The sequence below is a fragment of the Podarcis erhardii genome (assembly GCF_964252035.2).
Source record: "Podarcis erhardii genome assembly, chromosome: 2".
In the NCBI taxonomy this organism is placed as follows: domain Eukaryota; kingdom Metazoa; phylum Chordata; class Lepidosauria; order Squamata; family Lacertidae; genus Podarcis; species Podarcis erhardii.
In genome coordinates, this window is record NC_138498.1 from 24,658,784 (window position 1) to 24,673,680 (window position 14,897).

Genomic DNA, 14,897 nt, shown 5'->3' on the forward strand with positions numbered 1-14,897 from the left:
TAATTCCATTAGGCTGTAGTGGGAGTGAGGATCAGGCTGCAAACCACCTAGATTTTTTATGGTACCTTCCCTTAGAGAGAGAAAAAAAGGTCCTGTGGTTCCCCGTGTTTTTGTACAGCTCCTAGCACAATGGGCTGGGTCTCTGGGCTGTATGATAAAAACTAATTATAGTAATGTGATTAAAGACCATCTTTCTACTATTGAGGGGGGTGGGAAGAGAATACCCCGGTGGCCAAGTTTTAGTCATGCGTATTAGTCTTGCTTGTTTTGTAAATGTAATTAAAAAATTAAATCCCTTAAAAATAAGCACGTAGAATAGATGAAGACAAGAAAAGTTTGTGTATACGGTATGTGTGTGTGCGTGTGTGCCCGCGCGCCTGTTCGCACCCCTGCGCGCGCATAAAGGAGTAAATTAAACGAAGAGGAAAAACAGACTGGAACCGCTGAGTTCAGATGCATTATGGCACTGGAACTTCCATAAAGTTCAGAGGTTTTGGATTTCCGTGTTCTGAGGCTGCCCGTAAAATAAAATTTAAAAAAACGAAAAAGCTCTAAAAGACAACAGACCCAGACTTCATAAGGGGACTGAGTGTAGTGGGGGAAGGGAGATGGATTGGCCCGAAACCTGCACGCCAGATCCAATCTCTAATTAGAACCTTTTGTCTGAAGTCTTTTCTAAAGCATTCCGTGTCTGTTTAATATTTAACATATGGGGGGTGGGGGAACAGAGTTTTGTTGGTGTGCCAGTTATATTACAATCAGATATTGTTTAGTTAAGATGCAGAATAAAAAAGAAAGGAAAAGGAAAAGGCCATTTTTCTTCTAACATGAAACTTTAAAGCAGAAGAAAAGGCAGTGGGGGGGGGGGAGCGCGCGGGAGTGGAGTGGGGTGGGGTGGGGGACTCTACCGCAAAATGATATCACAGTCTTGCACCACTAAAGTTGATCATTCCATCCTCCCTCCTCTCCCTGCCCCCCCCCCGCGCCGCCCGCCACCTCTCCAAAAGAGCAATACAGCAGTTGCTCTGCATTGTATGGGAAAATAAAAGGAAGAGAGTTCAAACAGCAATTGATATTTATCTCATGGGGTGAAGGAGGGGCGGTGTGTTGGAGGTATGTGTGTGGGGGGGGAAGGATAGTTTGCAAAGAAAGGGCTAAGTTGATTGAGCAACGAACGGGTTAAAGGCAAGGGAGTGTAGCTGGCAGAACCGGGAGGAGGGAATGTTGCCTGTCCCTTTAAGGTTCCTGCAGCACTGAGAGAATTGCAGGGATAATACGATTGGGGCGGCAGGATCACTTACTTCTGACGTTCCAAAGCCTGGGGGAGTTGGCTAGAGATTGTTTCCCTTTGATAAGGTCCTGGCAACTTGGTAGCAACTCAAGAAGCAATAATAATAATAAAAATCTAAGCGCTTCGGAGTAAAATAAAAAAGAAAGAAAGAAAAACCTTCCAAAGTGTGGGGGAATAATTAGTCCCTGTAGCTGCCGAGCAATGCCAGTACGTAATGCCGGTTGATCTTGCGATAGTAAGAACTGTATATACCTTTACAGATGCACACACACAGAGATAGAGACACGCACACACATATATTTTATTTTATTTTAAGGCGGAAGGTGTTGCCGGAAAAAAGGACGCTTATCTCCCTTACAGGACCGTTCTCTCGGTTGTTCACTTTGATGTGCACAGTTAAACCCACAGCTCAGTGTTTGTTGGAATAGCCCGGAGGACATTTGGTGCATGGAATGACTGCTTGAAACAGGACCTGAGTTGAAAGAAGGGGGGCGGGTGGGGGGTCAGGAGAAGTGGGGGAGGGATCAGGTCTTTTGATATATATATATATATATATATATATTTTCCCCTCTCCCTTTTCCTTTCGGCTTAAAGAAGAAGCGGGGCGTGAAGGAAGGGAGAGGATCATGCTGAAACTCCTCTCTCCCTCTCTCCGCTGATACGTTTCGCGTGCAATGTCCTGCTCTCTCTCTCCCCCTCCGCTCCCCCCCTTTTAAACTCTCAGATGCTATTATGAAGCATGAGAGGAGGCGGGTGATGAAAATATAGGGGGAATCGGCGCAACGCTGCGGATTACTTTTCTTCATTCTGTAAAGGGAGAGAGAGAGAGAGAGAAGGGGGGGTGGGAAGGCTAAAGGAGGTGGGTTTTTTTTAAAGGAAGTACCGAGCGCCCGTTTACGGAGGGGGCGGGAAAAGAAAAAGAGAAGAAGAGAGAAGGGAAAAAGGACCCACTAAAAACTACTGGATCAATGGTAAGTTGCACAAGAATGTACGCGATTCCCCAGCTGCCTGCTTGCCTGTTTCTCTATTCCCCCCCCCCCCGCGCCCGCTTTCTCCCGATCGCTTTGATGTCCTCTTGGCTTGAGCTTTGAAGTTGTTAAGGAAAGCTATTTATGCGTTAGTTATGAGCAGGCAGGGCTCGGTTGAGGCGATAGGCGAGGGTTTTGTACGCGAACAATAATAAACAGCAGAGGTGTGTGTGTGTGTTGCGTTTGTGTGTGTTCGAGAGACGGGAGAGATCTGGGGAAGGAGTGGGGTCTTGCACAGGACAAGGCCCCCCCCCACTCCAACCAACGCACCCCAGTTGCAGATATCCCGGTAAGGTGTGTGCGTGGGTGTGGGGGGAAAGAAGGGTCCATTTTCAGATTTGGACTTTTCCGATTGGGAAGGGAGGTCGAGATCAAGGATGTGCATTTCTTTATGTGCCGGGGAGGCAGGGATGCAGCGAGGATGCGAGGACTCCCTGCCTCTTCTCCCTCTCCCCCCCCCCCACTCTTCCTTTACACCCCTCCCACTTCTCTCGGCACCCCCTGCGAACTCCAAAGAGGCGCTGCAGGCTTACTTAGGGGTCAGTTGTTGCACAGGGCTCGGAGAAAGCAACTGGCTTAAGACTTCTCTGTGGCTTTTTCGCTCTCTTCCCTCCCTGCTCTCCCCACCTTCACCCTCCCAATTCCTCTTCTCGGTTCCTGAGATCTCTCGGCCTTTCCACCCCCCTCTCCCCTCCAGTCAGTCGCCATTTCTGGAGGGTTACTTACCACCCCCTCTTTTATTTTTACCCCCCTCTTAAGGGTTGCATTTTAGCAGCTCCCTGGACTACAATGTCTTCTTTTAAATCCTCCCCCCACCAGTCGCCCTCTTACTCGCTCACTCTCTTTGATGGGGGGAGCTGGAGAATATAACAGCCGGGCTTGGAATTTCTGCACGCGTTCAGGTACATTACAGGAGAGAGGGGGAAAATACTTTCTTGGCAGTAGTTTGTATTTGTTTGTTGTAAAGGCAAGCAGGCGTTTAAAATCTCCACTCCTGTCGTGAGGTGGTGGTGTGGAGAAATGTCATCTTATGAGTAGTTCTGAACTCTTCACATAACTTCATAAACCAACTTTTTAAAATTGGATGTTGGTTGGTTTTGTGTGTGTGTGTGTGTGTGTTTAAATAAACTGGTTGAAGTCTTTGCAATCCCATTTTCTCCCGAGTGAACTAAGGAAGGATGTTTGGAAGAAGCCACAAAACTTCTCAAGATCTTATTAATCCATCTTTAATGGTGGAAACTGGCTAAGTTTGAGAAGAAAAAGTGCATGACAACCCGAGCAAGGGAGGTGGTGGTGGTGGTGGGGAGGGAGAATTGGAATCCTTTGCTTCCAAGTGGTTGGAAGTTTTTAAACATGTGGATGTCTTTAACATGTGAATGGTATAACTTAAGCAAGTCCATGAAATGCCTTTGAAGGCTGTAGGCAATTGATCAGAAATGAGTCAGACAGACCTAGTTTTTAAACTAAAACTACTGTGGTCAAGATTCTCTCCCCCCCCCCCCCATTTTCTTTTAAACACTTTCTCAATATGCCATTTGTTTTTTTCAGAGGAGCATCCAGCATTGTGCTTAGAAGGGTTTCTGGTGATCATAATCTAAATGTTTAAGGAGTTGAACGGTTTTGGAGGGGGGGGCAGAGAAATGGAAACCAGATGCTGAGGAAAGCACGTTTTGTTCTTTGCTTTGAGTTATCTACTGAAGAAAGAGAGGGAGGCAAAATTTTGAAGGATATGTGTGTGTGTGTGTGTGTGCTTGCACACAAAATAGGTTTAACAACACAAGGGATCCAGTATTGTTCCTGGGACTTCTCAGATGTTATCATTAGTAGGAGGGAAAGGTTCACAGGGGGGTTTCTTTTCTTTTCTTTTGCGTGTTTTGATTTTATAGGCAATGCAATAATTAAGACTTCATTTTTGTTTTTGCCTCCGCCCCCACTCCTTTTGCTCCCTCCACACCAAAGTTAAAAGTGTGCCCAGAGTTCAATCTTCCTCTTTGAAAAGCGTATCTGATACTTTTGATTAGCACTGCAGATAGCTGCGGTTGCCTCTTTATTTTAATGTGAAGAGTTGAAAAGCCTGTTTACTTTTTGTCTTTGATGTTGGGTGGATCTGGTTTTGATTAGATCAATACTTCCCCCCCTCTTTCTTTTCCTTTTTTTTTCCTTCAAGAGAGAAGACTCTGAAGAATCCCCTGCTGACTTGAGGAAGAAAAGAGAGAGGGAGAGAGACAACACACAGACAGATTACTGAGGAACTTAAAAAGAAAAAGTCCTGCCAGAAGGGACTCCCGGAACCATGAGCAGCGCAGCATTGCTGACTCACCTCCCAGACCCCAGCAGCAGCTTCAGAGAAGATGCCCCACGCCCCCCTGTACCAGGGGAAGAAGGAGAGACACCATGCCACCTGGCTGCCACTTTGTTTGCCATGAAAAACCAAAGCTTCAAGGCCATGTCAGTTTCTTCCACGCCAAGGAGAAATGAAGATGGCCTTGGGGAGCCAGAAGGCAGCGCATTCCCAGACTCTCCTCTAGCACGATGGACCAAATCCTTGCATTCCTTACTGGGGGATCAAGATGGTGCCTATCTCTTCCGGACCTTCCTGGAAAGAGAAAAATGTGTGGATACTTTGGACTTCTGGTTTGCCTGCAATGGCTTCAGGCAGATGGACCTTAAGGATACCAAAACTTTACGAGTAGCCAAAGCTATATACAAACGGTACATTGAGAACAACAGCATTGTCTCCAAACAGCTCAAGCCTGCCACTAAGACCTACATAAGGGATAATATCAAGAAGCAGCAGATCGATTCTATAATGTTTGATCAGGCACAGACTGAGATTCAGACAGTGATGGAGGAAAATGCTTACCAGATGTTTTTAACTTCTGATATATACCTCGAATATGTAAGGAGTGGGGGAGAAAATCCTGCTTACATTAACAGCAATGGACTGGGGAGCTTAAAAGTTGACTGTGGCTATCTCCCTACCTTGAATGAAGAAGAGGAGTGGAGCTGTGCAGACTTTAAAAACAAACTTTTGCCATCCGTGCTAGGACTATCCAGTAAGGCATTGAGGGCTACAGCAAGTGTCCGGGCTACAGAAACTGTGGAGAATGGGTTCAGGTAAGATAACTTGCTTTGAATGACTTTTCGAGAGTCTGTTGCTCCTTTAAACAAATCTTGCAAAGTGGGTATATGTGCACATGCTTGTCCTTTGGAGTAGATTTTGGCAACGATACTTTTTTTTTTAATGAACCTTAACAACTTGGCATTTATTTCTGGCTTGGTGGGGAGGGCTGTCTTTCTCCATAATAAAGAAAGCAGTACATTGTGGTTCTTAAGACCCACCAGTTCCTAAAGCTCTCTTAGACATCAAAAAAGAACTTCAAAGCGACTCTTGTTCTTTGAGACATGCGTTAATTGTTACCACTTTAAACCACATTAAGAGGAGCTGGGAAGAGCACCATCTAGGCATGTGAATGAGTAATGAAATACTAGTTTGCCAGCTTCATCCCCAGCTAGTGTCGAAATATGTGGATTACATATAGAAAATGGGAAGCAATTATGTGATGATGGAACGAGAAAATCCATATTATTACTGCGGCAGCCTGTGTGACTGAACTTTGTAACTTACAAGGAGACATGAAACACATGTATTCTTGGAGAATACCTTGTGTTGCTTGCTATCGTGTCTTTAAGCCAAAGGAAATCTGTTTGGCCAATGAGATGGCTTCAGGTATGGGACATTAGTGTTAGGGGCAGAATTCCAACTGCTGAGTAAAAGAGGTGTGTGCTCCAGGTATATAGGAACTGAGTTGGACCTTTGGTTTCTCAGGCTCAGAACTGTCTACAGTGACTGACAGTGGCTCTTCAGAGTTTCAGCCAGGAACTTTTCCTATCCTGACCTGGAGATGAACCTAGGCGTTTTAGCATGCACTCTACCATTGACTGGCATTGACTGACATTGATCCTAGTTAATGGAATTCAAGCTGCATTAAAAGGTGATCCTATTCCCAATTCAGTACCCCAGGAGAGTGATATGAGACCCTTCTTTGGTGGCATAGGCTGATGAAAGTGGGCAAGACCAGTTTCTCACAAAATGGCAACATCAGCGTATTCTTTCTCTATCTTAATCGTAACAGAGTGGTATAATCTTCTGACACCTTATTCTCTTTCTCCCCTCCCTTTCCCCTTCATAAATGGGAATTGGTTGAACAAGGATCTATAGAGCAGACGGACCTGCTCTCTCCCTCTCCCCTCTGTTCTGTGTATTCTCTCTCTTGCTTTGGGAGTTTCTTTCTCAGTCTGGTAAGTATTTGACATCTGGTTTACAGGAATTTTTGTGAGTGTTTCTGTGATTCATGGGACATCAAAGGGCTTCAGGCATCTCTTCTGTTTTCAGCTTGTTTCAACTATGGCCTGCCTCTAAGAGGAGGGTTCTTGAATTGCATCTGTTGTGTTTCTAGCTTGCAGCAGTGTTTATGGTCTTTTCCAGCGATAGGGTTGGAAAGGCAGCTGGTTCTAATTTGGCTTTCACTCACACCAGGGCAAATCTGCGGGGGCTCCAGATAGGCGAGGGGCTTCTTCTAGTTCTTGGCTGTACAAATGGCATCAGTGTGTGTTACCCATTTGTTTTAATCTCTGTGGAGGTATATGCTTGCTCAAGCCTCTGTTTGCCCCAGTATCTTTCTGTGGTAAAGGCAAGTTTTCAAGTTTGAAGCCCTAGCAAGCCAATTTTCTTTCACAACCTCTGAACTGTACCAGTTGCATGAGCCTGACAACCATATTTGCTGTTGCCCAGATCAAACAGTGTTTATATGTGTGTATGCATGTGTATATGTGGTGGTGGGGGGGTTTTGTGTGTGTACACACACACACACACACACACACACACACACACACACACACCTGCACACACCTAACACTCTCCCCAAGTTGAGATGACATTGTAGAAGGCATTGGCATGTCTAAACTCTGTTGACACTGAGGTGGCAGAAGGCATGGAGCTATTAATGTCAGTGCCACTCTGAAAAACACCAAGCATGTAACTTTCTGTTCAGGTGAGGAAACTTCATTTGAACCTTCAGCCCACCCAATTCATGCATGCTTTTGATTAGGCATATATTGATGGAGCTCGCTAGCTCAGCTGGTTGAAGCATGGTGCTGATAATGCCAAGGTTGCAAGTTCGATCCCTGTATGGGGCAACTGCATTGTAGGGGGTTGGACTAGAGGATCCTTAGGGTCCCTTCCAACTCTACAATTCTATGATTTTATGCTGAAAACCTTCCTTTTAAGCAGATATGTACTTTGTGCTGCGCTGTTCTCCAAAAAGGCAAGAAGTTGCTTCTCCTTTTTTTTTTTTGTCTACTTGACTGGATTCTTGTATGTAACTGAACTGAGAGCTTGGGCTTGAACCCGGGTTCCAGTTCTACTGCTGCCTGCCATGGACACTTTGTGTGGTCTTTGGCAAGTCGGTAGGTCTCAGACTCAGTTCTTCAGCTATGAAATGGGAATAATATCCCATAGGGGAGGGGAGGCATGGTCTCAGTAAAGGCTGCCAAGTCCTTTGCCAGTTAGAGGTGCTGCTCTTAGCAATTTCTGGACTAGAATCTCATTGTTGTTACCAAAGGGAACTAGCTGAGAAGCCTTTTCCCCCAAGCCAGTGGTCACCAGACATTGCTTCTCCTCCTGTCTCAAAGATATTAAAGTCCAGTAGTTTTCTCAGCTTGTGGATGAGTTGCTGTTATTTGCCTAGTCTGCTAGCAGTTGACAGGTGAATCCCCTTTCCCCTTGGCTGGTGTCTGCAATGTGTCTTCATCTTTCCGGACCTGTAGGTAACCAAACTTTTAAAAAAAATATTAATTGGAGGTTGTTTTAGCATGTAAGCTTTAATGAGGAGTGTGAAGCCTATTTGTCTCCCTCCCCTGGCTGTTTTCTGCTCCTAGGTTAGGTTTGGCGAACACACTTTCTTTACCCCAATCACATCCTCATGCTGTATGTGTTATAAGGTATTTTTATGAATTTGGGATTTCCCCGAGTCAAAATAAACACTTCGGACTTGGTTTAGGTGTCTTCCCCTCTTTCTCAGGGCTGCTTTGTGTATTAATTGCTTCCTTGGAATGAGGATCTTGATGCTCTTCCACTTTCAGCAGTTCAGTGCAACAAAAGTGAAATTGAAAAAAAGTTTTGTTTACATTGGATTCTGAATGTATCACACAAAAGTTAATGTGCACAAAACTGCCCTCTTATGGCACACTCATATATCATAGCAGCCAATAAGGTAGCCTCTCTGCTGTTAAGTTTTCTCTTGTAAAGTTAGTGAAGCTCGCCTTCCCACCACATGGGGCTATAGCTAGCAGATGGCCCACTTTTGCAGATTGGCACTTATTTGTGGGGGAAGGTGTTGGATTAAGCCAGGAGGGGAGAAAGACAAATGTGTACATGTGTGTGTGCTTGCACACACCAAGCAATCGGGTTTTTGTTTTGTTTTGTTTTGCAAAGTAGTGTGATGAAAGCTACATATTTGCTTCCCCTGAAAATTATAAACACAATGTTTCTGACCAAAAACCATTTGCCAGACAATGTGGCTGCAGATTCACACGATGTTTTCTCAACAGCAGTGAGAGCAATCCAGAGCTTTCTTCATATACCTCTGATAACCCACCTGAACACCTGTGGAATGCCAACTGCAGTGCAGCAAAGCTTAGCTTCCTAATTTACAAGGCTCCCTGTATAGACTTTCCATTACTCTGGTTGAAAAACCAAGATCTGAGGCTACTTATAAGGCTAGAGGCTAATCACAGAGGAGAAAACAGCTGTGCTGTTCAGGGTGTTGTTGGGTTTTGGGGGGGTTTTCTTGCAGGGCTACCCACAAAAGACACCTGGAAAGATAAGTTCTGTGTGCTTTGTCTATGACACAGGCCTGCTCCCCAACACAGCACAGGGAGTGACAAACAAGTACCATTTTTATCAGTATAAGTGGTAGTAGTTTGAGAAACTTGAGACATTCTCCTTGAAGCTGAAGGGGAACTGCTACATGATTGTGGAAAACATTTGTCAGTATTGTGTCCTGTGGAGGCACTTTTTTTGAGAGAGAGAAAAAGAGAGTCCATGTAGAAATTTACACCGGAGACTCTGCTTCACACAGGAATTAAAACTCCTTTAAGGCAGCTTGATAGCATCTGGCTACAATTAAGTTTGTAGTGTGGTCAAGATCTTTCTTTTTTCTTTTTTTTAAAAAAAGGGGGGGCTATGAAAACATCCCTAATTGGTTTACTTAATGTATGTGGGGATTTTCTGTACAGATCTGTTTTAACTGGGCAAACTGTGATTTTTTTTTAAATAAAAAGAAATTTATTGTTTAATGATATGATTGTATAAGTTCTGAGGAGTGGGGGAATGGCATTTTGCTAGCTAAATGTCTTGGTAATTTCTTGTGCTTTGAGTTTCTGCTGACTAGTTTAAGGTGATTTATAGATCCATTGAACTTTGGAGCAGGACTTTTCCAAAAGTTCGGCATAGCTTGGGAAGTTGAGCTCTTCCAAAAAGATTTTGGAGATTCTCTCTCTCTCTCGCGCGCGCGCGCTCTCTCTCTCTCTCTCTCTCTCTCTCTCTCGTGGCTGCCTTACAGTATGGAAGAGCTTCCCCTTAACCTTCCCAAAGGGATGACATGTAAACATAAACTAACAGGCGGCACGATTAAGGACATAGCAGCATGACATGCACTTTAAAAGGAAGGTCTGTAGGATCCACTTAAGGAGCAGGCTTGGTTCTGTACAGATGGCGAGCATCTTGCAACCAGATACCTTACAACAATAAGCCCTAATGGGCCTGCGTTTTGTTAGAGCAGGACATGAAGCTGTTTCAAGGACAGTAATAAAAAGTAAAGCCTTTATCCTTCCCCCACTCCCACCCCACTTCCTTGAAAGACCAAAAAAACTCCCAATAGCTGCCTTAAGAATGTCACGGGAACTTTACAAACATAGATAAGTTTTTGTTTTTTAAAGGTACAACATTTGGATCCTGCTTCCCCTTGCTTTCTCCCCCCCACCTTTTTTCAGAGTAACTTTCAACTGGAAACATGTGGGGTTGATCTGTCTTGAAGATCTGAAGGATCTGATTCCCCCCCCTCCCCCACGTCTTCTGTCACTCTTTGGTTATCTCCCATTCTTTCTTTCTTTTCTTTTCTCTTCCCCGCTCCCTTCCTTCATCTTTTGAATGTCTTGATCTTCCCACTGAAATATCTTTGTGTGCTTTGGGAAAGAATGTGTTCCCAGCTGCGCTTAAATACCTGAGTCTTTTGCAGCGAGGCCTCCTGCAAAGGTCAGCTTGAGATGTGGAGGCCTAGAACTTCAGTCATGCTGTTTGCCGTCATAACTTGAAGAGGGCTGTCTGTCTGTCTCTCCCTCCATCTCTCTCTCTCTCTCTCTCTCTCCCCTTCCCAAGCCCCTTTCTTTGCTTAAGCCTTCGCAAGGGCTCATGTTTTCCCCTTGCCAGTAAAATGGAGGAATGCAACACAGCAGGAGGGGAGTTAAGGGGAGGGTGGGAGGACTTGTTTGTGAGAGAACTGAGTGAAGACTACTACTGAAGAGGTCGAAAGTGGGTAACCAGGGCAAATGGAAACAAAGGGACCAGAATACTACTACTAGGGGAAGTGCTGCTTTTCATTAAGACTACCAGGCTGCTCACTTAACTCAGGCCTGATGCCTCCTCCGATCTCATTGCAAGTGGCTTGGTGGGTTGTTGTTTTTTAAATAACAAAACCCAAAAGTTTCTCTCTTTTATGTTTAGGCCTTAAAGAAAGACTTCCCTTCCCTCTCTCCCTCTCCCTCCCTCCCTCCCTCCACCCTGCGCCTCCCAAGTTGCTCACAAGTGACTCCAATTTTGAGCAAGTGACTGTCTTAGAATTGAACAAACAGCAGGCCATGGGAGCCTGAGTGGATTGGAGTTGCCAAGCTGAATTTCTTCAGAATGAGGGATGTGGTCTGCCTCTGTGATGTCTCTTCGGTGGAATGTTATGGAAGTGGTCGAATAAGGGGTGTCCCTTTTTAATGTTCTGTAGAGCAGGCATCTGGAGTAAGGGGTGATGGCTTGAAATGAGGAACATCTGGCAAACTTAGTCTGGATTCCAGGCGTTTGGATTCTGTGTGCTTAAAGGTGGTGCTGTCTATATAAACAAGGCCTTCTTAAAACGTTTGGCTGAGAGCAGTGATTGCAATCCTGTAAATGTTTTGTCAATCCCTAATTTAGTCTTTAATAGTCCATGGTGATTAGGGTACAGAATATAAAACACAGGTGTCCATCCCTATTGGTCTCCCTTTGCCAAACTGATGCCCTCCAGATGTTTGGGACTCCTTGCTCCTTTCTTCCTCAGGCACCATGGTTGTGATGGCTGATAGGAGTTGTAGTCCAAAACATCTGGAAGGTAGCAGGTTGGCAAAGGCTGCCCCATAAATTGTTATGTTGCTGCCTTGTTGGTCCTACATAATGGCTTCCTTTATTGGACCAACTTGGTGGGGATACAAAACTGAAATTTACTCCCCTCTGTGATTTGGATTGGAAAAGATTGCTCTTCACTTATTATCTCCTTATTATCGCTTTACCAATGCAGAGCTCTCTGTATATAGGGCCACACTTTCTTTTGCAGTATCCTCTGAAATAAGATGTCAGTCGAACCATTTTGAGATAAGACCATCTGTAGAAGTTATATTTGTTAATTTGACATGCTTGGGGACCTTTTGAATCCAGAGCTGAAAATAACCTGAAAATACTGTGGGCACTTAATAATATTTACCACTTTTTTCTTAAGCACTTCACCCTAGCTCAGAGTTTCCCAAACTTTGGTCTCCAGCTGTTTTTGGAATACAGTTCCCATCACCCCTGGTTCTGCTAGCTAGGAATGATCGGAGTTGTAGTCCAAAAACAGCTGGAGATGCAAGTTTGGGAAACTTTGCTCTAGCCCAGGCATAGGCAAACTTTGCCTTCCAGATGTTTTGGGACTACAACTCGCATCACCCCTAGCTAACAGGACCAATGGTCAGGGATGATGGGAGTTGTAGTCCCAAAACATCTGGAGGGCTGAGTTTGCCTATGCCTGCTCTAGCCATTACAACTGTCTTGTACTGCTGGCACAGATTTGAGGCAGAGAGAGAAAGAAAGAAAGAAAGAAAGAAAGAAAGAAAGAAAGAAAGAAAGAAAGAAAATATGCTTTTAAGGCCACTTGATGAGTGCATGGTAAAGATTCAGTTTCAGGGCATTCAGCTGCTGTTCTTAACTGCCTGGCCCTAGCTCACTTGTCTAAAATCTTGCATTGCCCTTTTCTGTAGATCTTAGATTCCCACTCCTATTAGCCCCATCATTCATAGCTAATGATCAAGGATAATGGGAATTGTAGTCCGGCAGCTTATGGAGGACCACATTTCCCCCATCCTTGCTGCAGATGGACCAGGAATAACAATGCACATGTATTTGGGTTTAAGACACATTGGTGTGGGAAAGTAGGAGTTGAGTGTTTTTGTGAGGAGATCCTAGCCCAATTCGAAATGTTAGGGAGTAGAACAAACCTAGAAAGGAACTTGTCAAAATGTTCATGATAGGCCCCGCATGATCACTAAGGCTCCAGTCTTATTCCTACTTACCTGTGAGTAAGCATCCTTGAACTCACTTACTTTTTGACAGGCACGTGTAGGATTGTGAAAACTGTAAAAGTGTTGATGGCTAGAGTGTTGTGGCAGGACAGTTTTCTCTCTACCACATGGAGACCTTGGTAGTTGTTTCTGAATCTCAGTTTGTTATGTGGGAGTGTCCGAGACAAGCTGGATCTGTTCACAATATTGCCTTCCTTGTGAGTCTTGCCACTAGTCTGGTATATTGGACTAAAAGCAAGGAGGTTGGGGTCTAAGTCCCCACTCAAGAATGAAGCTCACTGGTGACCTAGGACTGGCCTCTATCCTTCCTTGTGGGGTTGTTGTGAGGTTAGACCATGGTGCTGATAACGCCAAGATTGCAGGTTTGATCCCCATATGGAACAGCTGCATATTCCTTTGTTGGACCAGATGATCTTCAGCATCCCTTCAAACTCTACAGTTCTGTGATCCCTCAGTCTAACCCAGGCTTCCTCAACCTCGGCCCTCCAGATGTTTTGAGACTACAATTCCTATCATCCCTGACCACTGGTCCTGCTAGCTAGGGATCATGGGAGATGTAGCCAAAAACATCTGGAGGGCCGAGGAAGCCTGGTCTAACCTGCTTCATAAGGTTGTTGTGAGGATAAAATAGTGATGGAGGATGTATGGTGCCTCTTCTCTTTGGTGGAACAACAGGAGAAAACATGATACTTTTTTGTGTGGTGCCATAACAAGGGATTTCATGAATCCACCATTTTAAAACTGTATGACAACTGATGGCTTTAAAATACTCAGTGACTTTGTACATCATGAATGGGGAACCTTTGGCTCCCAAATGTTGCTGTTCTTCAACTCCTGTCAGCCCCAGCCGGCATGACCAATGGTCATGGATGATGGGAGTTGCAGTCCATCAACATCTGGAGATTCACCATGTTTGCCACCCCAATGTACACAAACAACTTGCTTTGCTTCCATTCCATCTACACAGCACAATGAAAGCTATTATACACAAATGGGTATGCTGTGAACACAGACCTACACAGGTAAACAAGGATTTAGTAGCATGGGTTTATTTCTCCTATATATTACAGATACTTCTGGCAGATCACATGCTGGTTAGCCAGCTGTTTATGGTGGGTGGAAAATGAAGGCCGTGATCCTAAACACTTCTTATTTATAAGCGGTCCATTGAAATTGACTGAGTTACTTCCAAGCATTGAGAATATTAGTCATTTAGTTAGGCTTGTGTGCACATATATAACTTAGCTCATTGCTCTTTGGCTTTTTTATGTGTGTATTTCCTGAGTTCATGGAAGAGTAACTGAGCTTTCACTTTTTGCTTGTCTCTAGGTCCTTTAAGAGGAACGATCCTGTTAACCCTTACCATGTGAACTCTGGCTATGTCTTTGCTCCTGCCACCAGTGCAAATGATAGCGAAATATCTAGTGATGCTCTGACTGATGACTCCATGTCTATGACGGATAGTAGCGTGTAAGTATTTCCCTTGGTTGAATTTTTTGAAAAACGGTTGGTTCTTAAAAGAATCCTACCTGACCATGATCTCTGCTTTAATTTTCTGTTTAAAATTTTGCTACCCAGTTATATTTCTGATGGATTCTTTACCCACCATATTGCCATAAACTAGGAGTATGGTTTGAGCACAGTGTGTATGCCTTTGACGCAATGGTAGGAAATGACTCTCTCATTTCCATCACTTTGCAGGTATTCTCACCCAACTCTCAGGTGAACAACCTTGTTCTCCCAGTAGGACTAGAAATCCAGCCTCTTACCCATGGGATGTATCCATAATCGTCCCCATAGCCACAATTTTGCCCTAGCCCTTGTCTTTTTTAGGACTAGGTGTAGTCTTATTATCTAATTAACAGTCGTAAAAAAAGGAATTGCTTCCTCTAGGCGGTGCTTTCTGAGGTTAGCTGCTGAACTTAGGAGCGATGCTC

General features: G+C 44.5%; 1 protein-coding gene across 3 annotated transcripts in view; it reads left to right on the forward strand.

Moving 5' to 3' along the window:
• Positions 1-1,831: 1,831 nt before the first annotated feature.
• Positions 1,832-14,897, forward strand: part of AXIN2 (axin 2) — a 48,491-nt gene continuing 35,425 nt past the window's right edge. The window contains exons 1-3 of one of the 3 annotated variants that reach the window (XM_081849589.1): positions 1,832-2,262; positions 4,487-5,436; positions 14,290-14,430. In XM_081849589.1, coding sequence (XP_081705715.1) covers positions 4,613-5,436; positions 14,290-14,430 — 965 coding nt within the window. In that variant the 5' untranslated portion in view covers positions 1,832-2,262; positions 4,487-4,612. Of the gene's footprint in view, positions 2,263-2,422; positions 2,609-2,699; positions 3,222-4,486; positions 5,437-14,289; positions 14,431-14,897 lie in introns of those variants that run through there. The other 2 variants (XM_081849591.1, XM_081849590.1) reach the window with 2 other exon arrangements.